At 50.8% G+C, this 27,259-nt stretch overlaps 1 protein-coding gene across 10 annotated transcripts in view; it reads right to left on the reverse strand.

The window, feature by feature from the left end:
• Positions 1 to 27,259, reverse strand: part of NAV2 (neuron navigator 2) — a 286,033-nt gene that overhangs the window by 12,362 nt on the left and 246,412 nt on the right. For 7 of the 10 annotated variants that reach the window (XM_040327916.1, XM_040327912.1, XM_040327914.1 and 4 more), the window contains 11 exons: positions 25,926 to 25,978; positions 22,707 to 22,730; positions 21,835 to 21,909; positions 17,748 to 17,831; positions 16,205 to 16,316; positions 14,591 to 14,739; positions 11,908 to 11,916; positions 11,522 to 11,694; positions 5,754 to 5,907; positions 5,455 to 5,614; positions 3,577 to 3,674 (listed from right to left, as the gene is read on the reverse strand). In XM_040327916.1, the coding sequence (XP_040183850.1) occupies positions 3,577 to 3,674; positions 5,455 to 5,614; positions 5,754 to 5,907; positions 11,522 to 11,694; positions 11,908 to 11,916; positions 14,591 to 14,739; positions 16,205 to 16,316; positions 17,748 to 17,831; positions 21,835 to 21,909; positions 22,707 to 22,730; positions 25,926 to 25,978 (1,091 nt within the window). The remainder of the gene's footprint in view (positions 1 to 3,576; positions 3,675 to 5,454; positions 5,615 to 5,753; positions 5,908 to 11,521; positions 11,695 to 11,907; positions 11,917 to 14,590; positions 14,740 to 16,204; positions 16,317 to 17,747; positions 17,832 to 21,834; positions 21,910 to 22,706; positions 22,731 to 25,925; positions 25,979 to 27,259) is intronic. The other 3 variants (XM_040327913.1, XM_040327911.1, XM_040327918.1) reach the window with 1 other exon arrangement.

The following is a 27,259-nucleotide window of genomic DNA, read 5'->3' on the forward strand; positions in this document are numbered from 1 at the left end:
CAATAAGTACTGTACTCGCCCAGCTAAATATAACAACATCTGGGACAGGTCGCTGAAGGAACTCCTCCACCTGCACAGACGAGGAGTAACCTTTACATAATGCTATGACTAAGCGCGGATACCCCAGTGCGAAACGCGTCAGATATCCACCCCACCGTCTGCTGTGACTTGTAGTGCCGTTTCCATTTTTTTACCATTAAAAGCCAAATTTTAAGAATTTCGTGGAAGTGCGGCTGTCCAGTCTTTTTCTCCAGTCTTCGCTCCGTGCATTGCCTGCACCCACGCTTCTGAGAGGACACTGATTGCTGAGTGCACTCACCTGGAGCGGCAGTTTCCCTTTTCTCTAACCTTTACATAATGTACAGAACTCGATGTTCCCCATGCTATTGACTTTTACGCTAACTTTGAATGTTTACATGCTTCTCCTTGATGAGGTATACCATCACTCCTGCAATCTGTGGGGTTGTATGTGGACCCCTTTATTCGGGTACACCTAGTCCTGTAAGGCAAGGATCTTGGCTATCCTCGATAACTTGACCTGGTATACTGAATACGGTTATGCCAGGGCTGTCCTAATGAGAGGGCACTGCCCAGGGGCCCCAGCTGCATGGGGGGCCCCTGCACTTTCCCCAAAGCAGCTGGTCCTTGAGCCGATGTTGCCCCGAAAATGGGGGCCTCATGATGGCACTGAGAGTGATGAATACACAGGGGAGGCAGTCTGCCTCCTACCTACGTAATGTCTGTTTACCTGCACTGTCATCATTGTAGGGGCCCCAGAGCATTACTTTGCCCAGGGGCCCATGATGCTATTAAGACGGCCCTGGGTTATGCCAATGCTTTATCCTTTTGAATCGTGCATGTTGCACTTTGTTATTTGCTAACATATTCTTTTTTAATATGCTCAATAAACTTCACTTTTGATCCAAAAAAAATAAATAATAATCTGATGCAGCTGTGCAAAGAAACCATTCGGCTTCCAGTTTTAATTTATTGTTTCTTCTTGTAAAAGCTTATTTGAACAAGCTGAAGTTAGAAGACAGTGATTGGTCACCATGCAGAGCTGCGCCAGATTTTGCACTCTCCCGTTTTAGTAAATCAACTCCAATGTGTAGTAGTTTTGTGCATATAGGGCCAGATTCACAAAGGTTAGCGGATCTTTAGATCCGTGTAACCTATGTGTTTTAAGATCCGCCCTCGCAAGTTTGTGAGGAAAGTGTCAAATTCACAACACACTTACCTCCAAACTTGCGACGGCGGATCCTAACTCCCCCGGCGGAATTCTAATTCCGCGGCTGGGGGAGTGTACTATTTAAATCAGGCGCGCTCCCGCGCCGATTTAAATACGCATGTGCCGTCCGGGGAATTTCCCGGCGTGCATTGCTCCCACTGACGTCAATAGGACGTCAGTGGTTGCGACGTGAGCGGGACTTGCGACGCGCGTGTTCGTGAATCGGCGTACGCAAACGACGTAGGAAATTTCAAATTCGACGCGGGAACGACGGCCATACTTAACAATACTTACCCCTGCTTTTAGCAGGGGTAAGTATACGACGGGTACCGCGCTACGGAAACGACGTAAGAACACAGCGTCGGGTCCGCGTACGTTTGTGAATTTCGCGTATCTCGCTGATTTACATATTATTCAGTGTAAATCAGCGGGAACGCCCCCGGCGCCATTTTTAAATCAAAAAAAAGATCCGACAGTGTAACACAGTGTGACACTGTCGGATCTCAGCCCTATCTATGCGTAACTGGTTCTATGAATCAGGTGCATAGATAGGACCAGTAAAAATCAGAGATACGATGGTGTATCTGTAGATACACCGTCGTATCTCTTTGTGAATCTGGCCCATAGTTTCTTAGTTTCTGAGTTACAACACACAGAGTACATTCTCATTTTTGGCCAGTAGAGGGAGCTCTAAATATATTTTTCAGGGTTTCTGGGCTATGTTTCCCCCCCTCCTTCTTTCAATTATTTTTATTCGATTATTATACACACATAAAACTTTCATATCATTTCAAAAATACATGTATACATTACATTAGATTTAAATAAGACAAGACATTTACACCGAAATGGATCTATCCTGTAGCACCCTAATTCTCCTCTTTCAACTCACCCTTCCTTTTTTTTCTCTCCCTTTCTCCCCTCCCCCGCCCCCTCATCCCATATTCCTCACCCTCGGAAACTCCAAATTATATATTGAGTGAATAGCCCCATGTTTACCCACTTTAGTACTTTTATGAATACTTTGCGTTTGCATCTCACCTCTGAGGAAAAAGAAAAAGTGGAGGGGGGGATATGGCAGTTGGGTGTAAAGCCATCAACCATCCCCTCCCCTCCCCTCCTTCCGTACCGTGAACAAACCTCCACCCTAATCCTTAATCTTTCCAAAGATACCGGTATTTATTTATTAAATGCATAAATCCCCCTTGGTGTACCAAGATGGCCGTGACGAAATCCGATGGGTCGCCTAATCTGACGGAACACAGGCCATGCGGTTCAAAGTTCCAGTTAGAGAGGGCATGAAAGCAAATAGGGGTGGATTTAATAAAGGCAAATAGCCTTACAAAGGGAATTTTTTCCCTTAGCTTAGCTAAATGAATAAATCAAAGCTCTATTGATTCAATCTCCTAATCATGTGCAAGCAAATATATTACTTTTTTTTATTTATTTTTTTATGTTCCTCTTTTCTTTTTTTTTATTGGTTGAACTAGATGGACTTACCATATATACTCGAGTATAAGCTGAGTTTTTCAGCACATTTTTTTGTGCTGAAAATGCCCCCCTCGGCTTATACTCGAGTCACGTTTTTGCGCCTGATCTCCGGGACTTTGGGGACCCGGTATTGGCCGACCGTAAGTCCGCGGTGATGCAAACTTGGCACACATGTAGCCCCACTCTTCCTCTACACGTGTGAATTTTGTTGTCGGGGGGACCTACGGCCAGGGAGCACCGATTTTTCAAAGCCGGGCACCCCTTCCATAGACTCCCATGTGAAACGTCAGTCTAGTCATGGACATAGTGAGGCATGGGCACAGTGAGACACAGTGAGGCATGGGCACAGTGAGGTACAGTGAAGCATGCAAATGGACACCCTAGGCTTATACTCGAGTCAATAAATTATCCCTTTTTTGTGGTAAAATTAGGTGCCTCGGCTTATATTCGGGCTGGCTTATACTCGAGTATATACAGTAGTCTTTTTTTTATACCAGACTAACTATGCGATTGCGTATTCCTGGCTTGGTGAATGCAAATTCACTTTTTCAAGGCCTATTTGCCTTTAGTAAATCAACCCCAAAGTCTCTTCTGTGGTCCATAAAAATAGATATAAAACATCAGTTTAAAAATCGAAATAAAAAAAATGCCCCGAAACAATGTCGTCTGCCCTGTTTGTAGTATTGCCGTTCGTCTCTTCTGCTTCTCGTTTCCTCTTCTTATATCGCGTTCCTTTCTTTCTATTATGATGTACTATGCTAAAGAGTCCCCCTTCTTCTTCTATCTGTCCCCACATACATACGACTTCAACATCATTCATGTGAACAATACACAGAGAGTCCGCTCAGCACACCCACCTCTCTCCATTTCACCTCCTCCAAGAGGCTGACCACAATCTTGACGTGGCGGCTCTCCTTGCGCAGGGTGCCATCGGCAGAATCTTCCAGCAGCATGTCTAAAAGGGCAAACAGGGATTTGTTAGGAACAGGGGATGTAACTACCAATCACGGTGCTCCATAGCAAAAATTTTAAAAGGGCCCCCCCCCCCCCCCTTCCGGCAACTGGAGCAAATTTTTTGCACGCCTTTAAATCGCATCCAGACTTTGCTTTCTTTAGTCCAGATTTATGTAAAGCCCTGATGAAGGAGATCCTAAAGAACGCGCCTAACATGTCTTTTCATGCCAGGTTCACACACGTCCACTGCGAATTCCCCCTCCGGTTTTACCCCCCCCCGAAAAAAACAAAACAAATGTCCTCTCCTAGCACAAATCCTCTTCCCCCACCCCCCTAAATTTTCCCCCTCTCAGCAAAATTCTACCCCCCAATCATCCCTACTGGCACTAACCCCCCCGGAAAAAAAAAAAATGTCCTCTCCTACTACAAATCCCTTCCACCCTCTACCATATCACTTCTTTCCCTAGCTCACCCCTCCAAATTTCCCCTCTTAAAATTTCAACCCCCTGTTGCCCCTTAATTTCCCCCACCCAACACGAATCCCCTCCCACCATCTCCTTGCCCCCCCCCCCCCCAGAAAAAAATAAATCCTCTACTAGCACAAATCCCTTCCACCCTCTACCATATCACCTCTTCTAGCACAAATACTCCACATCCTCCATCCTAGCACAAATCCCCTTCCCCCCTCCCAACACAAATCCCTCCAAATCACCAGCACCTCTTAAAGTTTCCCCTCCTAGAATTCTTGCCCCCTAATTTCCCCCACCCAACACACATCCCCTCCCCCCATCTCCTTGTGCCCCACCAAGAGCATGACTTAGGGTGGTGGGGGCCCCTGGGCTTAATAATCGAAGGGGTCTCCTGGAGCAGAGAAGCGGGATGTGGGTTATTACTGCCGGCCGATCATAGTTGTTGAGGGGGGGCTGGATCCGCCGACCGATATTGAACTATCGCAGTTGTCGAGGGGGGAGTGCACCGATCATACTCTTGTTGAGTGGGGGTGGATCCGCCGACCGATCAACCAAAGTTTTTTTGCCGAAATTATTGAGTGGGGGGGGGGGGAGGGTGCCGAAATTGGCGCGAACGGGGTATTGCTGGGATTTCCGCGAAATTGAGGGAGGGGGTTGCCGCTATTGCCGCGAACAGGGGATTGCCGCAAAATTGCGGGGGGGATTTGCCTCAAAATTGCGGGAGGGGATTGCTGCAAAATTGTGGGAGGGGGTTGCCGCGATTGCTGCGAACAAGGGGGTTCGCCGCGATTAGGCTCGGGGGCCCCCTATTGGGTGGGGCCCATGGGCTTGAGCCCAGTCAAGCCCAATGGTAAGTCCGACCCTGGCCCCACCCCCCAAATCTCACATGATAACACAGTGCCCAGGGCAGCCGCCCCCTGCTGACCACCTCTTGTCCCGGCTCTGGTCAAATGGAAACGGACCAACTTGCTGTTTCTATCTGACTGTCATCCGATCCGATACGCTGTTTTTGGCGGACAGGATCGGATGCCAGCGTGTGTGGCCAATTAGCAACTTGTGTTCCCAAGCAATTGAACAGTTGTACCTAATAAAGCGGCTGGTGATTGTTTACAGCAGGGATATGCAATTAGTGGACCTCCAGCTGTTGCAGAACTACAAGTCCAATGAGGCATAGCAAGACTCTGACAGCCACAAGCATGACACCCAGAGGCAGAGGCATGATGGGACTTGTAGTTTTGCAACAGCTGGAGGTCCGCTAATTGCATATCCCTGGTCTACAGTATGTAGGTTATAGCAGTGATTCCTACTCACCCAGGCTGGAGGATTCAGTCATCGTCATCCCTGGCTGTGTGAAGCCCATGGATTGTCTTGGGGAGGAAGAAATGGAGATCTGGGATGGCGTTCTGCTGCACTTCCCGTGATTCTCTGCCTTCAGATGATCGTTTTCAGCTTTCAGCTTCTCAATCTCGGTCTGAAAAAGGGATAATAATTAGAACACACAGAAGAGGCTCAGCCAATGGAATGATAAATCAGGAGCAATGACTGGCAATAAGTGAACACATTCAGTGAGGTTCGAATGTAATCCAGTGATTACTGCGGCGGTGCATTACCTGCATCCTGTTCATGGCCTCCCGCAGTATATCCAGCTGATGTGCGGAGCTCAGAGCCTCCAGTCTTATGTCGGTCAGTTTCATCTCCTTGTCACGCAGCTCGTTGCGCAGCTGTAAGACGCTGTCTGCTTCGCTATCTGTGCACTCAGAAAGGCTAAAAGAAGACAAAAAGGAAAATCAGTCACTGCCGTACCTCGCATACCATTCTCTGGTCATTCAGGAGGCTTCCCTGACAAATCGGCCCTGGTCTACAAGCCCTTGACATCCTCACATACAACGTAGGACCACTTGGCCCTGCATTGTACATGGTGACATCATAGAGGCTAAATCCCTACTATGGACAAAGAGGAGTTACTTTGTATTTGCATGTAAATCGCCCTGTTGCAGGCAGTGGGCTGGCTCTGGGGAGGAGTTATGCAAAAATGCCTTGGGCCAGTTGGTGTGCCTTGAGGACTGGAGTTGGGAAACACTGCCCTAAGTAACGCCCACATGTGAGACTAAACCTCTGTGATTGAAGGAAATGAAAGGGGCAGGTCAGGGACAATCAGGCTGGTGAGGAAAGAGCGAGATGATCAGGGGCGACCCGTCCATTGTGGGCGCACAGGCGCCGCCCACCCCATGCCCTGTCGCCCGGGCCCCTTTAATGATGCCGGGGGTGTGTTTTTGAAAACACTGATTAGAGCCATAGGCTTCAAAATGGGGTGGGCTCGGGGTGCAGAGCATTGCGTCTGGAGCCCACCCAGGTGTGTTGCAACAGCAATGAATATTCGCTGTTGCAACACTGACCCCCCTCCCGGCAAATTGGTCTGATACCTGTCAACCAATAGCCTGAAATGATAGGCGCTCCTATTGGACACTTAGGAGGAGGGGAGGAGACGAATGGCGGAAGCAAGGAGGATAAGAGCCACTGGCCGATGCCTGACCGCTGTCTGGTGCCCCGATCCCAGCCGCTCCTCAGATGCCCAATCCTTGCCGATGCATGGTGCCCCGATCCCCCCCACTCTTTGGATGCCTGATCTTCACCGCTGCCTGGTGTCCTGATCCCAGCCACTCCTCGGATGCCCGATCCTCGCAGCTGCATGGTGCTCTGATCCCCGCCGCTCCTTGGATGCCCGATCCCCACCGCTGCCTGGTGCCCTGATCCCTGCCACTCCTTGGATGCCCGATCCTCGCAGTTGCATGGTGCCCCGATCCCCGCCGCTCCTTGGATGCCCGATCCCCACCGCTGCCTGGTGCCCCGATCCCCGTCGCTCCTCGAATGCCCGATCCCCCTCCGCCCCTCAGGTGCCCAATCAATTCCCTCGATTCCAGCCACTCCTCAGATGCCCGGGCCCCGCCACTCCTTGGATGCCTGATCCTCACCGTTGCATGGTGCCCCGATCTCCACCACTCTTTGGATGCCTGATCTTCACCGCTGCATGGTGCCCCGATCCCCGCCGCTTCTCGGATGCCCAATCCTTGCCGCTGCATGGTGCCCCGATCTCCACCACTCTTTGGATGCCTGATCTTCACCGCTGCCTGGTGTCCTGATCCCGGTCACTCCTCGGATGCCCGATCCTCGCAGTTGCATGGTGCCCCGAACCCCGCCGCTCCTTGGATGCCCGATCCCCACCGCTGCCTGGTGCCCCGTTCCCGTCACTCCTCGGATGCCCAATCCCCCTCAGGTGTCCAAATCGATTCCCTCGATTCCAGCCGCTCCTCAGTTGCCCGGTCCCCGCCACTCCTTGGATGCCTGATCCTCACCGTTGCATGGTGCCCCGATCCCCGCCTTTCCTCGGATGCCTGCCAACTAGATGGGTTTAGTGCTGGCAGGCAGACAGCTCTGGGGGGGGGGGGGGGTAATTTTTGCCCCCCCAAACAAAAAAACACCAGCCACCACTGGAGATGATGCTGGGCATTCTCCAGCCAGGAAAATTAGGTGGGGTTCTATCGGACTTGCTACAGCTTCTAATGCAGGGCTCAAAATTTCAAGTCCTGAGCTACTAGCCAGGCCTCAAGGGCTACTCGCCACCAGTTGCCCCACCCAACCCCCACCATGTCCCGCACCCCTAGACACACCCTCATAAATTATCTCATGAAATTACAATGTTTTATGCAGAATTAAGTTATAAAAATAACCATGTGGAGCCATGTGTCCCCAGTGCAGCCATGTGTCTCCAGTGCAGCCATGTGTCCCCATAGCAGCCTACCTTCCTGGGTAAGAGAGAGGAGAGCCAGGCAGCGGCGACTCTCCTCTCTCTTTCCCTAAATTCACTCCTTGCTCGCCCCCCCCCCCCCCCCCCCCTGGTCCCAGGCAGCCCACAAATTTTGAGGGCTGTTCTAATGCACATGGTGAGAAACTCACAGTGTGCAGTGAAATCAGAGGAAGCCATTTTAGTCCAGGAGGAGAGACGGTACAACTGTGCAAGACTAAAAAGGGAAGGCCATATTTCAGCTTGAAGCAATTACTGACATATTATAATGCGATAAAATGTCACAACAACATTTCATGACGGTTAAAATAAGATTTTCAGACTTGAAAAGAATCCGCAGATCAGACAATTGTAATTCATGACTTGGAGCGAGACACAGAGCACAGGATGTGCCCATAAAGATTTTATGATTCTTTTTATTGTACGAACATTTCCTCTTATGTGGCAGCCGCTGAAACTGGTTGATCGAGGCTGCCTGTCCGGACAGAACTGTGTGGATTCCCCTAATTAACGTGTAATTGATCAATTAAGGAATATAACATCATTAACGGATTGTAAAGGCTGTAGAGATGGAAACAATATGTCATCTCGGTGGGGGTTGGGGTATTTGGGTCCAATCTTAAAGGGGTTGTGGCAGGATGGAGAACATAAATGTAACGTGTGATTTTCATGTGATGCTCACAGATATTCTTTAGGCTTCATTTAGATGTGCAGTTGGGGAAGCGGCAAAAATGTGTGGTTGAGCCTCGTTATTGCCACCTGCCCCTCAGAAGTATGGACTTTTCCTTTAGCAGATTTATATTTACCTAGGTGGATGCAGCATCTGTCCCCAGCTGGCTCAAACCCCGCCAATCGCTCTCTGCTCTGCCCCCTCCAGTGCTCACTGGAGCGCTGGGCTGTGGAGGGGGCTGGAGCGGCCCGGCTCTCTGCGGCTCGCTGAGAGAATGAGACAGGTGCCGGTCCAGGCATGTGGCCGGCAGGGCTGGGCTGGGAGAAAAATTTGTCCCTGGACTTCATCCAGACTGGCCCACTTTGACAGGTCTCTCCCATGGTGGCCGGACAAACCCACCCCCCCGGCCGGCCAACCCCGATGACCACCCAAGCCCCCTCTCCCCTTCACTAGCCATTAGCCGTTCTACTTTATTAGAGTAGAACGGCTGGTGCTGGTACTCTTATAGGCAGTACCAGTGGGGAAGGTAGACATTATTTCACCCGGGGCAAAGAATCAGTTCGGTGCCCCCCCTTCTGGGACAAGTTTAGGCAGAAGTGAGAAACTCCCAGGCCATAGCTGTTGAGTCAGCTCTCTGTCCCTTCTTCCCCCGTGCTCCTTCTGTCCCCCCCCCTGCTTCTCTGTTCCCCCCCAGATGAGCGCTGTGGGGAGGGAGAGGAGGTGAACGCTGCGGGGAGGGAGAAACAGAGGAGCGCGGCAGTCCACTGTCACTGAAGCCGGCTCACTGAGCCATCGGCCCACCGGGAAACTCCCAGTAGTCCCAATGGCCAGTCCATCCCTGGTGGCCGGATCCCGACTTCACCGTCGCGATTTTTCCCAAAGCCTGGACCGGATCTTCTCTAAGCTACAAAACTCAGCAGATAGGGGTGTTTACATGCCGCGGTCGCGATGACAGCAAAGTTTTCCCAGCATGTAGCGCTACAGGCTCTAGCAAATGGGGAAGCGCCGCACTCTTCCACTCTTCAGGTGGAAGAATTTGGGCGGCTCCGCTGCCAGTCGATTGCTTCCACACACCTGTATATAGTCGCCCCCCCCCCTCCTCCCCGCTATGTAGCCGGGCTCCACTTGCTCATCTGTGAAACCAGCATAGTGGGTGCCGCAGGGTAGAGGTGAGTGGGCACAGGTCTGCTCTCCTCCCCATCCTGAACCTGTCATACACGTCACTTCCGGGTCCCCTTTGACAGTTTCCCCCTCCTGGAAAGAATGTAATGCAGTGCGATCTGTATTGATTGCCCTACATTCAGTGGAGACATTGGGGGGCTTGCGGGACGTTAGAAAAAGTCCTGCAACCAGCATCTTTGGGGCGATTTGGGAGCGCCCCAGCCCATTGCAATGAAAAGGCAGCACTTCCGAATCGCCGCAACACGGGTGTTTTTAACCCCCTTCTTTGGGGTTAAGAGCACCCCGTTAGTGGCTGAAAAGCGCCACTTAAACAGCGGTAAAGCGCCGCTAAAACGAGCTATCGCACAGGTGGCCCCAGTGTGTGAAAGGGGTCTTTAGAGAACCTGTCACCAAAAAAATCATCACATAGGGAACTATGTGAAAAAAAAAATGTATGCCCCACCCCTCATATATACGCACATGCAAACGCGTGCATTGGGGCACCTAAAGAATTGATTGCAAAACACGTTACATATAGCCGCATACATGGCTCCTAACTTTTTTTTAGCTGGCTGCTAGATTCAAAGCAAATTTGTCAAGCCCTGTGTAATACCATAAGTAGTGACAGACGTTTAGGGCTATGCAATCCTGGAAAATGTACACTAAAGAGTTAAACACGTGTCCCCGGGAAAAGGTGTCAACCATGGATCATCCACAAAGACTGTGTGATGGTAGACGGGAGACTCGTTTATAAAAAGCAATGGTGACAAAGGTGCTGGTGAACATATAACCTGCAAAGCACTACGGAATATGTTGGCGCTGTCAGGTCACCTGTGGCCAGGTGACAAGTGCACCCCGTTGGGGTCAGGGATGCACCACAGGGTAGTGAACCCTATGGCCGACTGCTACGATCAGAGAGGAAGCATGAGCCCAAGATTCCCCAGGGCGCGGAGTCTAAGACCCAGCTTTGTGTTCGCCATAGCCTCTGGTGGTGAAGATGGCCTTCGCCGCAGCTGGATCCAGGTCGCGACCCCTGGGGTCCCCAAGGTCACGTTCCGCAGGGAGAGAGGGGAAGCAGCAGCCAGGACAAGCGATAGTGATGGGTAAGCCGAGTTCGGAGCAACTGGCAGACAAGGGTAAACAAGGAACAGGCCAAGGGTCAGGGAAACAGGCAAACAGGAGAATTTAGAGACGAGTCAAGGTCGGTACACAGGAAGGTAAACGTAACACACTGCAGACAGGAACAAGCTACAAAGGTTGAACAGCACTGCAGACCTGTAGTGCAACAGTTAATATAGACTTCCTGGGATGGCCTGGGTGGGGCCATACAGGGAGGAAGGTGATAAAAGACAGCCAGAAAGAGGGTCAGGCCTCTAATGGACAGGTAAGCTGCCAAACTTTATTGCATAACCATGACAGGCGCTACATAACTCTGGGGAATAAAAAATGATAACCTTTACGAATATGTTTTTTGTCACCTTCTACAGAATACAAGTCGGCCATCTTGCCGAAGTCATGACACACAGACACACACCAAAAAATTGTCATCATAGGTTAGACTCGCAGGGGGCCCAAACTGGCGGCCCCTCCAGCAAAACTACAAGTCCCATGAGGCATTGCAAGGCTGACAGTTACAAGCATGACTCCCACAGGCAGAGGCATGATGGGACTTGTAATTTGGCAACAGCTGGAGGGCCGCCGATTTGATACCCCCCTGTAGAGGTTCACAAAGTGCTCTGACTTACATAGAATTGGAGTGGGAGGTCCGCATGAGTGGGGTGGACAACACGGAGCCATTGTGAGATAACTTTGGCGAGGAAGGGAGGGAGGAGTCCGTCATCTCCTCGATATCCGAATGAGAGGACGCCGATTTGGGGGACTTCTTTTTACCAAAGGCTTGCTTGAAGGAGCTTCTCAGCTGGAAGAAAAAAGACACAAGCACTGTGAGGAACCTCAGATAACAATATGGCCGACAAAGACACTCTGTGATGTAGAGCCCTGTGATGTGAATTTAGAGAAAATGTTGAACTGGTAGAAGAAGAAGTAATGGTCAGACAATGATGATGATGATGGGGAAAAAAAAGACACTATGGATGACACAAGATGAATGATGATAGCGTGCGGCTCTTACCTCATTCACCTGGATCGGGACACGAAAGCAAAAAATGGAACAGAAGAAAAGGAAGGAGAAGAAAAAAAAAAAAAAAAAAAGAAAAAAAAAAAGTTTAACAGACAACATAAAATACTTCTGTGGGCCACAAAAAAGGACAAACATGAGCGCTAATGAGTAAAGGCTACTGGGCAAGATTATAAATGCACTACAGGAAGGCCTTGGGTCTATTTAGGATCAGCGTGCATGCAACCCATGGCAGCGGGTTTTCCGTCTTCTTGTTGGCGCACCAAAGCTACTCTAGGATTGACTACTACTTTATTTTACATAGGGATCTTCTAGTAGTCAAGAATGCCTCCATTGGTAACAATTCTCTCACACCATATCCTCATTCATCTCTCTATGGCCTAGTCGACCCCCAACCCAGATCCTCCTCTTGGTGACCTAACAAAGACCTCCACCGGGACCATACATTAGTAAAAGATGTGATTAAGAACTTTGTCACTTTCTTTCAGCTCAACCAAGAAACTGACACCAACCCACTCACCAACTGGTAGGCCAATAAATGTACAATGGACCCCGGGGAGGCCACTTTGCCTTCCCTGTCTATCTCTTTATGACCCATTTGGACCCCCAACCCAGATCCTCCTCTTGGTGCCCTAACAAAGACCTCCACCAGGACCATACATAGGAAATCTTCTGATGGTCAAGAATGCCTCCATTGGTAACAATTCTCTCAGATCATAACCTCATTCATCTCTCTATGGCCCTAGTGGACCCCCAACCCAGATCTTCCTCCTGGTGGCCTAACAAAGACCTCCACCAGGACCATACATAGGGATCTTCTGATGGTCAAGAATGCCTCCATTGGTAACAATTCTCTCAGATCATAACCTCATTCATCTCTCTATGGCCCTATTGGACCCTCAACCCAGATCCTCCTCCTGGTGGCCTAACAAAGACCTCCACCAGGACCATACATTAGTAAAAGATGTGACTAAGAACATTGTTACTTTCTTTCAGCTCAACCAAAAGACAGACACCAACCCACTCACCAACTGGTAGGCCAATAAATGAACAATGGACCTCGGCAAGGCCATGTTGACTTCCCTATCCATCTCTTTATGGCCCTTTTGGACCCCCAACCCAGATGCTCCTTTGGGTGACCTAACGAAGACCTCCATTGGTAACAATTCTCTCAGACCATATCCTAATGTATCTCTCTATGGCCCTATTGGACCCCCGACACAGATTTCCTCTTGATGGTCCAACGAAGATCTCCCCCAGGACCATACATTAGTAAATAATGTGACCAAGAACTTTGTTACTTTCTTTCAACTCAACCAAGAGACAGACACCAACCCACTCACCAACTGGTAGGCCAATAAATGTACAATGGACCCCAGTGAGGCCCCTTTGCCTTCCCTGTCCATCTCTTTATGGCCCTTTTGGACCTTCAACCCGGATTCTCCTCTTGGTGACCTAACGAAAGACCTCCCCTAGGACCATACATTAGTAAATAATGTGACTAAGAACTTTGCTACTTTCTTTCAGCTCAACCAAGAGACAGACACCAAACCACTCACCAACTGGAAGGCCAATTAGTGTACAACAGGCTTCTGTGAGGCCCCTTTGCCTTGCACAGGAAATTATAGAATGCTCAATGTCGCATTTCCAAGCAGAAGACTTTGCTCTACTCAAAGAGCAGTTGGGTATCTATTGGCAGACTACAAATCCAGAGTCCAGATCTGTAAAACTGGTCTTATGAGGGAAGCAAGCCAGAGCTGAAGAGAGAACAAAGCTTTAACGTGGGGGAGGGGGGGCAGAGAAGCAGAGACTGTACAACACACATGTCAAACACAAGGCACGAGGGGCCGAATCCAGCCCACCAGGCCTTTTGATGTGGACCTCACAACTCTCCTGCAGCTGAGGCCCCTCCGTCATCTCCACTCCCCCCCCCACCTTGTGTCAGCAGTCGGCAACAGAGAGGAGGACAGAACTAATTCTACAGATGCTGCCCTTCTTTGTGAAGCCATGGAGAGGCTCATATCTGCTCCCCCAGCTCTGCAGTCTGCAGCAGAGAGGAGGACAGAACTCCTCCTACAGGTTCCCCACCTCCCCTGGTCTCGGCATTCAGCAGCTGAATCCAGCTCTTCTCCAGACCCTGCACTTTCTGTTTTCCTAGCTCAGTCCCCAGCGTCTTCCTGGCAGAATCACAAACTAAGGGAGGGTGGGGGGGATTCTGATGGTGGGGCGGGGGGCATCGACATCTACTGTAAGAGGGCACATCTGGCCTTACAGATACAACCGGTGCTTTGAGGGCAACCATAATGCTGATGCGGCCCACAATGAAATTGCCTAGGAGGTCAAAAATAGCTAAAAAATTGGGAACATCTGATGTGATAAACGGTCACCTAAAAACTCAGACTGCTTTCTTTGTCACTTATCCTGTAATGCATTTTATCTCAGCAGCTCAGATGTTAATTGTACTGTTTGACATACAGATAGCTAGAGAGAGAATCTACATGAAATACCGTCATGAAAATATGGAACAATGAAAAAAAGTTACAGTAGAAAAATACTTTTTAGCGATACGTTGGCGCTCCACCCTTTATAAGATAAAAGAAAAAAGAAAAAAAAAACGCCGTACATCCCTCATCACAGGGGCCCCTTGGTCTCCCTCCCGGTCGGTGTGTACTCTTACCCAGTTCTTGCGATTCTTCTTCTTCTTGGAATCGCTGTCCACGTTGCTTCCCACGCTGGAGTGGCTTGTGGCGCTGTTCACACTGGAGACGCTGTCCGATGAGTGCTGCCGTCTAATGCGCAGGTCAGCTGACTGCATCGACCCGTTACCTGCACAACAAACACGCCAGTTTTTAGGGCAATTAATCTCGACCGATATCAAGGTCTCATTTAGACTTCTGGATTGCGGCAACAACGCGCACCCTGCTGCCCTGTGGTGCCATTTATTCTAAACGCCATAGGGCAGGGGTGGCAAACACAAGGCCCGCGGGCGGCCCGCCAGACCTTGCCATGTGGCCCGCGCATCCGTGATCCGAACGGGTCGATCCGCGGAGCGCACCGCTGCCTCGGCCTTTAGAAAGGCCGTGGCTCAGGCCTAGCGCCGGAGCGGTCGGCCATCTTGGTACACCCGGCGGCGTCGGCTGCCTAGGTCCCAACTTCTTGAGCCTGCAGCTACTATGATTGACGTCCCGGAGATCCAATCCCCGGACCGCGGGACGTGTGACGTCCATCATAGGCGCCGCAGACTCCACAAGGCGGCAATTACAAGCCTCCTCCAGTCCATACCATGCACTGCAAAGAACCCGGCTCGGGCGGGGGGCTCTCCTCTCCCCCTCCTTTCTGGCTGGCTGCATGTCAGGTAGGTGAAGTCAGTGTATGTCGGGTAGGTGAAGTCAGTGTATGTCAGGTAGGTGAGGTCAGTGTATGTCAGGTAGGTGAGGTCAGTGTATGTCAGTAGGGTCCATGTATGTTAGGTAGTTCAGTGTATGGCAGGTAGGTACATGTGTGTCAGATAGGTCCATGTAGGTCAGTGTATGTCAGGTAGGTCAGTGTATGTCAGGTAGGTCAGTGTATGGCAGGTAGGTCAGTGTATGGCAGGTAGGTCAGTGTATGGCAGGTAGGTCAGTGTATGGCAGGTAGGTCAGTGTATGGCAGGTAGGTCCATGTATGTCAGGTAGGTCCATGTAGGTCAGGTAGGTCAGTGTATGTCAGGTAGGTGAGGTCAGTGTATGTCAGGTAGGTCAGTGTATGTCAGGTAGGTGAGGTCAGTGAATGTCAGGTAGTTGAAGTCGGTGTATGTCAGGTAGGTATATGTATGTCAGGTAGGTCCATGTATGTCAGGTAGGTGAAGTCATTGTGTATGTCAGGTAGGTCCATGTATGTCAGGTAGCCCATCCCATCCCACCCCACCATACCCCATCCCATCTAATTCCATCCCATAATAAATAGCGGACACATAGTCTTATAGATACAACCGGCCCTTTGAGGGCAACCATACTGCGAATGCGGCCCCCGATGAATTTGAGTTTGCCACCCCTGCCTTAGGGCAACCCACCTGCATTGCAGTCGCCGCAACACATGTGAACTGAGGTCCCTACTAAACGGGCTGAATTTTCAGTCCATCTGTGGCCAGCTTTACATTGTAGTTGCACATCCCTGGGTCTTCTAATTCCGTCCCCGCAGCCAATCTCCAAACTTAGTACACAATTGAAGAAGAATTGCATCAGAAATTGCCCAGGGAGAGAGCAAAGCCCAGGGGGGATCCATCGGGAGGGGGGGGGGGGGGTGATGTTACCTTTGCAGCTGAGCTCCGGGGTGTTGATGACACCGTTAATAGCAGCTTGTGCTGCGGCGTTCTGCTTCTTCAAGAGGTCGATTGTTTTTTTTAACTCGTTCAGCTCCGAATCCTGAAAAGGGGAAGACAGGGAAGTGACTGAGACATCCCGAGACTACAGGCAGACATTCAAAACATTTAAAAAATAAAAGCTTTTAGATGTAGGCCTTGTGTCACATAGGGAGTGCTGTACACCTATGTGAGGCTCCTGTTTACCTGCATGGGGAAGTATACAGGTGTTCTGTGCATCCCCCATACAGGCAGGGCCGGCCTTAGGTGTTCAGGCGCCCTGTGCGAGCTAATCCTGTGGCGCCCCCCATCTTCACCCCTCGCCCCCTGGTCATCTAAACATACACAGCACCCTGCATCTCTGGACCCCTTTACATTACAGAGCACCCTGCATCTCTGGGCCCCTTTACATTACACAGCACCCTGCGCCTCTGGACCCATTTACATTACAGAGCACCCTGCATCTCTGGACCCATTTACATTACACAGCACCCTGCGCCTCTGGACCCATTTACATTACAGAGCACCCTGCATCTCTGGGCCCCTTTACATTACACAGCACCCTGCACCTCTGGACCCATTTACATTACACAGCACCCTGCACCTCTGGACCCCCTGCATGTTACACAGACCCCCCTTCAGTGTATCCACCCGTTTAATGCAGACCCCCGTTCAGTGCAGACTCCCCTTCAGTGTAGCCCCCTCCTCAGAGTAGCCCCCCATTTAGTGTCGCCTCTCCCCGTTCAGTGCAGCCCCTCTTGCTTAGTGCAGCCCCCCCCCCTTCAGTGTAGCCCCCTTGTTCAGTGCAGCCCCCTCGTTCACTGTAGCCCCCCGTTCAGTGCAGCCCCCCTTCAGTACCTCAGATCAGCGCGGCTGCACATGCACAGCAGGTCCCCTCCCCCTGTTTACACATAAACAGAGACAGAGAGGAGGGGGAGGCGACTTCACTCGGCTGTGCCTGTGTCACATCGCACAGACAGGCAGCCCGTGGCCGTAAGAGGAGGGGATGGTAGGTGCAGCGGTGTCAACCTGCACCCCCCCCACACACCCTCCCCCCTCACCACTGTAGCTAGCTCGCCTCTCCCTGCCTGTGCCAGTGTGCCACTGCCTAAACCTGCGGCGCTGCCACCTCGGGTGTAATACAATCGTGGAGGGGGGTGTTGGTCTGACACCCCCCCATAGTGTGTGGTACCCGGGGGCGGCTGTCTCCCCCCCCCCTTAGTACGCCTCTGGATGTCCGCACGGCGCCCTTGTTGCCCATGGCGCCCTGTGCGGCCGCACAGCTCGCACACCCCAAAGGCCGGCCCTGCATACAGGCAGGCCCATTCATGTCCATTGGGATGCAGAGGATGCATGGACACACCCACTGCTCCTAATTTGACAGCCGTGCGGGTGCACAGTGTTCAGGGGGCCTTGCACCTGCTAGGGTGACCACGTGTCCCGGATTGCCCGGGACAGTCCCGCATTTTAATGAAAGATGGGACGTTGTACTTACTTTCTGCTCTGCTGACATGGTGAGACTCTGCAGCCGGAATGTCATGTTGCTTAAACTCTGTTCAAAGGCAGCCACAAGGTGAGCCTGGAAACACAAAGGAAAAAAACACATTGAACGAGCTGCCAGTGCAGGATAAGATTCTGGATAAGATTCTGGTGATTGCAGGAACATCTACAGCTCATCTACATTATAAGCTGTAAATGAAGAATTGTATCTTGGATTTTAGTTATTTGCATCTTAATGATGACACCCAAGCCGAGGCACCCAATTTTACCACAAAAAAACGTATTGACTCGAGTATAAGCCTAGGGTGTCCATCTGCATGCCTCACTGTGCCCATGACTAGACTGACGTTTAACATGGGAGTCTATAGAAGGGGGGCCCGGATTTGAAAAATCAGTGCTCCCCAGCCATAGGTCCCCTGGACAACAAACTTTGCACACTTATAAAGGAATAGTGGGGCTATATGCGTGCCAATGTTTGGGTTCAGGGGACCTATGACCGGCCAGTACTGGGTCCCCAAAGTCACCGGAGAAATTACCGATTAACATAGGAGTCTATGGAAGGGGTGGCCGCAACATGGAAGCCTGTGTGACTGGGTGACAACGCCTGAGCACAACTGTGAGACCAGCACAGAGTGTTGTCCCCCCCCCCCCCCCAATAACAGGAAGTGTCTGAACTGGCAGGATCACCAGGGATTATTTTTATTTAATAAAAAAAGCTACTTGATAGTCACCCACGCCCATGTTAGCGAAGATGTGATAAGATGTGCTTTTCATGGAGTGCTACGTCTCTGGCTTTTGTATACTGCCTTAAGTTTGACTGTGTTGGACCTGTTCCTGATATATGCACTTCTATGAGAATGTAATGATTCCTTGAATCCTTTGTTTAGAGGAGAGGGTGGTAGGAACTCTTCATATCTTTACCATATTACAGAACTAGATACTATGACATCACTCACCTTCCACCACCAGACATACAAGCCAAAGAAAACTGTACAGGTCACTGTCCCTTTAAATAAGAGTCTACCATGGGATGCCAATATCAGCTGGCATGTGGAGGAGGCACTCCGGCCAATAAACAGGCAGGTGAGGAATGTGTCTGGGAGGTGATGGAATCTCTCAGTAATCTCACACTCTCAGAATGGAGAGACGATACCAGCAAATAGAAAGATCCTCACACGGCTATTGCTACAAATTATGAAATTGTTTCCATTGTTTTCCATTTTCATTACATACCTTATATTAGACCAGTGATGTCATCACTGGGTCTCTGTGCGTCTCTAATGCAGGGGTCTCCAAAATTTCGAAACAAATAGGCCAGTCTACCGTCCTTCAGACTTAAGGTGGGCCAGATTGTGGCCATTGAGAGTAGAAAAGGTCCCAATGTCGCTGGGAATAAACAATGCCCCATCGTTGGTGGCGTCAGTGGGAGGAATGGCGCCTCATCGTTGGTGGCATCGGTGGGAGGAGTGACGCCCCATCCTTGGCTTCAGTGGAATTAGTGGCGCCGCATCCTTGGCCTCGGTGGGAGGAGTGGCGCCCCATCCTTGGCCTCGGTGGGAGGAGTGGCGCCCCATCCTTGGCCTCGGTGGGAGGAGTGGCGCCCCATCCTTGGCCTCGGTGGGAGGAGTGGCGCCCCATCCTTGGCCTCGGTGGGAGGAGTGGCGCCCCATCCTTGGCCTCGGTGGGAGGAGTGGCGCCCCATCCTTGGCCTCGGTGGGAGGAGTGGCGCCCCATCCTTGGCCTCGGTGGGAGGAGTGGCGCCCCATCCTTGGCCTCGGTGGGAGGAGTGGCGCCCCATCCTTGGCCTCGGTGGGAGGAGTGGCGCCCCATCCTTGGCCTCGGTGGGAGGAGTGGCGCCCAATCCTTGGCCTCGGTGGGAGGAGTGGCGCCCCATCCTTGGCCTCGGTGGGAGGAGTGGCGCCCCATCCTTGGCCTCGGTGGGAGGAGTGGCGCCCCATCCTTGGCCTCGGTGGGAGGAGTGGCGCCCCATCCTTGGCCTCGGTGGGAGGAGTGGCGCCCCATCCTTGGCCTCGGTGGGAGGAGTGGCGCCCCATCCTTGTCCTCGGTGGGAGGAGTGGCGCCCCATCCTTGGCCCCGGTGGGAGGAGTGGCGCCCCATCCTTGGCCCCGGTGGGAGGAGTGGCGCCCCATCCTTGGCCGCGGTGGGAGGAGTGGCGCCCCATCCTTGGCCTCGGTGGGAGGAGTGGCGCCCCATCCTTGACCTCGGTGGGAGGAGTGGCGCCCCATCCTTGGCCGCGGTGGGAGGAGCGGCACCCCATCCTTGGCCTCAGTGGGAGGAGTGGCGCCCCATCCTTGGCCCCGGTGGGAGGAGTGGCGCCCCATCCTTGGCCAGGAAACGAGGCAAGCTCCGACTTGCTGCTTCTAATGCACATGGTGAGAAGCTGACAGTGTGCAGTGTAATCAGAGGAAGCCGTTTCAGTCCAGGAGAGGAGCTGCTGCAACTGTGCAAGACTGAAGGGGAGGAACAGCATCGTGTTATATAACAAATTTGTTTTATACATTTTTTTGTTTGATAACTGTGTCGTATTGAAGGTGGAGCTTTTCTCTCTTTATCTTTCCACCATTCTATACATCAAAGGCTTTGATCAGCATTACAGATGACTGACGTGTGATGACTCAGGCGTCTGTTTCATCCCCTATATATAAATATATATATATAGAGCACCAGCCACCTGCGTGACACGCTGGACAATGAGAGGAGGACCGGCCCTCTGTACATCGCCTGTTTCTATATATACACCAGAAATACCTGAGAGGAAACGGCCGAGACACAAACACCTCTCCACATCACAGGGATTGTGTGATCCCAAAACGCGTTCACTGGAGCGCAGCTAACTCTCTGCAAATCCCCGAGCAAACAGCAGAAAAAACACGAGGACACAATGGGGAGCAGGATGTGAGTCTTCTCCATTGTACTTCTAACATAACAAACAAGGAAGAGCGCGTGAAAAAAACGGCCCGATGAGGTCACCTCTGACCCGCCACTACTTCACATCACAACATTGTTTTGTTTTATGGAACGCGAAAGGGCCCATCCACACTGGGAACTGCATGCGAATCGCACAGGAACGCTGTACGATTCGCATGAAGTTCTGTGCAGTTCTGAATGGGCGGAAATCGCCTTAAACGTCCCGCATGCACTACTTTTTTAAACACACTGGGCTAGATTCAGATAGATTAGCGGATAATTAGATCCGCGTAATCTATCTGATTTACGATCCGCCAGCGCAAATTTGAGAGGCTAGTGCAGTGTTCAGAAAGCACTTGCCTCAAAACTTGCGCCGGCGGATCGTAAATCCCCCAGGCGGAATTCAAATTCCGCGGCTAGGGGGAGTGTAGTATTTAAATCAGGCGCGTCCCTGCGCCGATTTAAATGCGCATGCGCCGCCGGCTAAATTTCCCAGTGTGCATTGCTCCAAATGACGTCGCTAGGACGTCATTGGTTTCGGCGTGAACGTAAATTACGTCCATCTGTAGTCCATCTGTATTCGCGACCGACTTACGCAAACAACGTAACCATTCAAAACTAGGCGCGAGAACGACGGCCATACTTAACATAGGATACGCCGCATATAGCAGGGGTAACTATCCGCCGGAAAAAGCCGGAAAAACGACGTAAAAAAAAAGCGACGGGCAGGCGTTCGTTTCTGAATCGGCGGATCTCCTCATTTGCATATTAGTCGCGTATACAATCGGAAGCGCCACCTAGCGGCCGGTGGGAGATTGCAGCCTAAGATCCGACGGTGTAAGTCACTTAAACCTGTCGGATCTTAGGGAGATCTATGCGTAACCTGATTCTATGAATCAGTCGCATAGATCCGACCGTCGGATCTCAGAGATACGCCGTCGCATTTCTATCTGAATCTCCCCCACAACACTTTTGTACCATGCGATCTGGTGCAGGCCAACGCGACGCACTGCGTTTGCGACCTGCGTTTGGGGGGGGGGTTCGTTAACTTTGCATTGGCCCCCCGCAGCAGAGCACAATGGGAATGCGGGGCGGGTGAGCCCTCTGGCCTTGAAAGGGGTGAAACATACGGAGGAGCACAGAAATGAACTTACATTGGCACTAAGCTGGGTTGTCAGAGCGGAAACCTTTTCTTGCGAGGCATCGAGCTCTCTTCTTAGCTTGCGGATCTGGAAAAAACATTAATAAAAATAAACATGAATACATAAGATGGCTGCTGCAAGAATCGATTACATTTTGATGCAAATCTAGATCAGGGGTCTCCAAACTTTCTAAGCAAGGGGCCAGTTTACTGTCCTTCAGAATTTAGGGGGGCCGGACTGTGGCCATCGGGAGTACAAAATGTCCCAGCATCAGTGGGAGTAAACAATCCCCTGTTATTGGTGTCTGTGGGAGGAATAGTGCCCCATCATTGGTGTCAATGGGAGGAATTGTGCCCCATCGTTGGTGTCAATGGGAGGAATTGTGCTCCGTCATTGGTGTCAATGGGAGGAATTGTGCTCCGTCATTGGTGTCAATGGGAGGAATTGTGCTCCGTCATTGGTGTCAATGGGAGGAATTGTGCCCCATCATTGGTGTCAATGGGAGGAATTGTGCCCCATCATTGGTTTCAGTGGGAGGAATTGTGCCTCATCATTGGTGTCAGTGGGAGGAATTGTGCCTCATCATTGGTGTCAATGGGAGGAATTGTGCCCCATCATTGGTTTCAGTGGGAGGAATTGTGCCTCATCATCGGTGTCAATGGGAGGAATTGTGCTCCGTCATTGGTGTCATTGGAAGAAGTTGCGCCCCATTGTTGGTGTCATTGGAAGGAATAAATGCCCCATTGTTGGTGTCATTGGTAGGAATAGTGCCCATTCATTGGTGTCAGTGAATACAATAGTGCCCCAAGGGCTGGATAAAATCGTAGTTTGGAGACCACTGTTCTAAAGCATGGAGCAGAACATAAAATAAAAGCAATCCTCACCTCAGACTGACACTTCTCCTCGGGCTGAAAATGGAAAAAGAAAAGAAAAACATTAAAATTCGTATTAGGAAACAGCAGAGTGGTCAGAACAGGAAGTGATGAGAAATCTCTCCAGCACACAGACAAAGGGCACAATTTTCACCCTTCAGCTTTAAGGCCCCATTTATACCTGAGGGAGGTCAGATGTATCACCTCAGTTGATAACTAGCAGCAAAGCAGGGGAAGCGTGAGGCTTTAACTCTCCATGTAGGGGATGGGGGGGGGATTTGATGGGGATTCTAGATTGACTTTAAATAATTGTAAAAAAAAAGGATGAGAGTTTTTAGCTCTTTGATCTTTTATATTGCTTCTTTAATTATGTTTATGTATATTTTGGTGTAATGGAGAGTCTACATGAAGCTTCTATCATATGATTTTTTCTTTCCATTTTATTTTGTATGTAAAAAAGGCAAAAAAAAACTAGAATGTTAAAGGAAAGTGGCTTTGGAGCGTGCGGCACCCAAGATTGGGGGGGGCTTTCCTTGAAGATGATGAAGTGATACAATGTAGACATCACCCAGTTTAAACATTTATCTTTTCATCTCCTAAAAATAGAAGCGGCGGGTGTGAAGTGCACAGACTTGTTACCTTTCCCTTATTTGGGCTGTTTTGCTTTTTTTAATAGAACCTCGCTGGATCGGCTCATTTACTGGCAGGGAATTCTCTGGCAAGCAGAGCCCCCGAGTGCTGGAGACATTAAACACTCCGAGTCGCGGATCTCAAACAATCTTGTTAGAACAAGAGCCGCCGCAGTCTCACATTCCTGTGCAAAATGACGAGGTGGCTGAAAACAATAGAGGAGCGATGGGGAACGGGGCTGTGTCTGCACAAGGGTTGTGTCCGCATCTGTCCGCTCCCGTCCGGACCGGGACAATCTACAGCCCCCGCTCATGAGGATACTCGGAATCTACATAAGCACATTTTAAGGCGAAAGGGTCGTTCATCCAAAAATCAATCACAAATGTATTGCTTGCAGACAGTGCTGGGACAAAGGTCATCCAGGGTGAAAATGCCAAACTGCACCTGCCCAATGGGTGGAGTAGGGGTTGGGGTCAGAAGGCGCCTGCATGCATGAGCGGCAGAGCTTCTTGTGCTAAGAGTGCGTGCTCCCATCATACTGACAAGCAATGGTGGCCGGTCCATAAGGGACGCAGTGGCGGCCGGTTCATAAGGGACGTAAGGTCTATAAGGGGCAGCCTGCCCATAAGGAGCACAGTGGAAGTCGGCCCATAAGGGATGTAAGGTCCATAAGGAGCACAGGGGCGCAGGTCCATAGGGGACGTCAGTTCATAAGGGGAGCGCAGGGCTGCTGGTCCATAAGGTCTATAAGGGACGCAGTGGCGGCCGGTTCATAAGGGACGTAAGGTCTATGAGGGGCAGCCTGCCCATAAGGAGCACAGTGGAAGTCGGCCCATAAGGGATGTAAGGTCCATAAGGAGCACAGGGGCGCAGGTCCATAGGGGACGTCAGTTCATAAGGGGAGCGCAGGGCTGCTGGTCCATAAGGTCTATAAGGGACGCAGTGGCGGCCGGTTCATAAGGGACGTAAGGTCTATAAGGGGCAGCCTGCCCATAGGGGCACAGTGGAAGTCGGCCCATAAGGGATGTAAGGTCCATAAGGAGCACAGGGGCGCAGGTCCATAAGGGACGTCGGTTCATAAGGGGAGCGCAGGGCTGCCGGTCCATAAGGTCTATAAGGGGCGCAGTGGCAGTCGGTCCATAAGGGATGTAAGGTTCATAAGAAGCACAGGAGCACAGAGGCGTAGGTCCATAAGGGACGTGAGGTCCATAAGGGGCACTGGTCCATAAGGGGCGTCCATTTATAAGGGGCGTCCATTTATAAGGGGCGCAGTGGCAGTTGGTCCATAAGGGAAGTAAGATCCATAAGGGGCGCAGGCGTGCCGGTCCATAAAGGGACGCAAGGTCTATAAGGGGTGTAGGGGCGGGCGGCCAGCCCGTAAGGGGCGCAGTGGTGGTCGGTCCATAAGGAACGTAAGGTCCATAAGGAGCACAGGGGCGCAGGTCTATAAGGGGCACCGGTCCATAAGGGGTGCAGTGGTGGTCGGTCCATAAAGGACGTAAGGTCCATAAAGAGCACAGGTCCATAAGGGACGTAAGGTCCATAAAGGTTCGAAGGCGTGCCGGTCCATAAAGGGGCGCAAGGTCTATAAAGGGTGCAGGGGCGGGTGGCCGGCCCATAAGGGGCGCAGTGGTGGTCGGTCCATAAGGAACACAGGGGCGCAGGTCCATAAGGGGTGCAGTGGAGGCTGGTCCATAAGGGGCGCAGTGGCGGTCAGTCCATAAGGGACGTTCGATAAGGAGCGCAGGGGCACCGGTCCATGAGGGACGTCGGTTTATAAGGGGCGCAGGGGTGCTGCCTATGTTGCGGTGCGTTGGAAGCGCTGCCCATTCATTTCGGTGGGCCGGGGCGTTTTGGGAGCACTAAATAAAGAACTCCCAAACTGCCCCAAAGACGCAAGCGCATCGCTCCAGTGTGAAAAGTCACACTGAAATGAATGGGAGGCAGTTTTCAGTTCATATGTGTGATTTCTAGTGATAAAATGCCTGAAAACCGCCTCAGTGTGAAAGGGGTCTTACTAAGACTGGAGAGTGGAAAATCTGGTGCAGCTCCGCATAGAAACCAATCAGCTTCCAGGTTTTATTGTCAAAGTTTAATTGTCAAAAGCTGAAGTAAGAAGCCGATTGGCTGCCATGCAGAGCTGCACCAGATTATCATGTTATAAAGCGCTGCACAGACTGTTGGCGCTATACAAATCCTGTATAATAATAATAAAAATTCTGAGTGCACCAGATGTAGTAAATCTCTCCCTATGTAGAGGAGGATGAAGATAAATCTGTACAGCTGTGACCGCTCCCGTAGTCCTATGCCGTTTTCTTTTTCAGCGATTACAATAAATACAATATTTCCTGAATGAAAAAAGTCATAACAATCTGAACAAAACCAAAGTCAGAGACGAGGTATAAAGATTCGAGCACCTTAGAGCAGGCGGTATCCATAGCAACCACGCCGATCGCTTCATCCATATTTTACGCAGCGCCGGTGAAATGGCGGCTGGAATTTGACTCCCATAGACAAAATCATTTGTGTTTTCATTCTCCCACCTTTTACAAATCGGCTTTTATTCACTAAAAAGTATGGCGATACGGGCGTCGTACTTACTGTAGAGTAGACGGACGACGTGCTGGATACCAGAGAGAGGGAAGAGCCGTGAACTGCAGAATAAAAGAGAGGAGAGAACAGATCAGAGAGTGGCAGGTGGCTGCTTTGTGTCTCCATCAGATAGTTGCATAGTTAGTCAGGTTGAAAAAAGACACAAAAGTCCATCAAGTTCAACCAATAAAAAAATAAAATACAAAACATCGTCCAATCCCATATACCCAATTCTATACCAATAGTTGATCCAGAGGAAGGCAAAAAAAAAATGCTGAGCATGATCCAATTTGCTACAGCAGGGGAAAAAATTCCTTCCCAATTCCCTGGATCAACTTTACCTACAAATCTTAGTACTCTGTTATATTCTGTACATTTAGGAAAGTATCCAGGCCTTTCTTAAAGCAATCTACTGATCTGGCCAGAACCACCTCTGGAGGGAGTCTATTCCACAATTTCACAGCTCTTACTGTAAAGAAATATCGCTTTGTAACATTCTCCTTCATAAGATTTACTGACACAAGAGAGAGGAGACTTAGAAAATGCTTCCTCCTGCCTGCAGCAGACTGATGACATCATCGCAGCCTCTGGGCCAGATCCTCGTACATCTGCGTATCTTCGCGCGGGCGTAACGTATCTGATTTACGTTACGCCTCCGCAACTTAGCAGGGCAAGTGCTGTATTCTCAAAGCACTTGCTCCGTAAGTTGCGGCGGCGTAGCGTAAATCGGCCGGCATAAGCCCGCCTAATTAAAATTTCGAACAGGGGGGCGTGTTTTATGTAAATGTTGTGTGACCCGACGTGATTGACGTTTTTCCCGAACGGCGCATGCGCCGTCCGTGGAATTTCCCAGTGTGCATTGCTCCAAAGTACGCCGCGTTTCGACGTGAACGTAAATGACGTCCAGCCCCCATTCACGGACGACTTACGCAAACGACATAACTTTTTCAAATTTCGACGCGGGAACGACGGCCATACTTAACATTGGTACGTCGCACTTACGCCACCATATAGCAGGGGTAACTATACGCCGGGAAAAGCCAAACGTAAACAGCGTAAATGTACTGCGTCGGCCGGGCGTACGTTCGGGAATTCGCGTATCTAGCCAATTTGCATACTCGACGCAGAATTAGACGGAAACGCGCCACCTAGCGGCCAGCGTAAATATGCATTTACGATACGACGGTGTAACACAGTTACGCCAGTCGGATCTATGGGTAATCTATGCGTAACTGATTCTAAGAATCAGGCGCATAGATACGACCGCGCAACTTAGAGATACGACGGCGTATCTGGAGATACGCCGCCGTATCTGGAGATACACCGCCGTATCTTGTTTGAGA

This window comes from Rana temporaria, chromosome 11, assembly GCF_905171775.1.
Source record: "Rana temporaria chromosome 11, aRanTem1.1, whole genome shotgun sequence".
In the NCBI taxonomy this organism is placed as follows: Eukaryota; Metazoa; Chordata; class Amphibia; order Anura; family Ranidae; genus Rana; species Rana temporaria.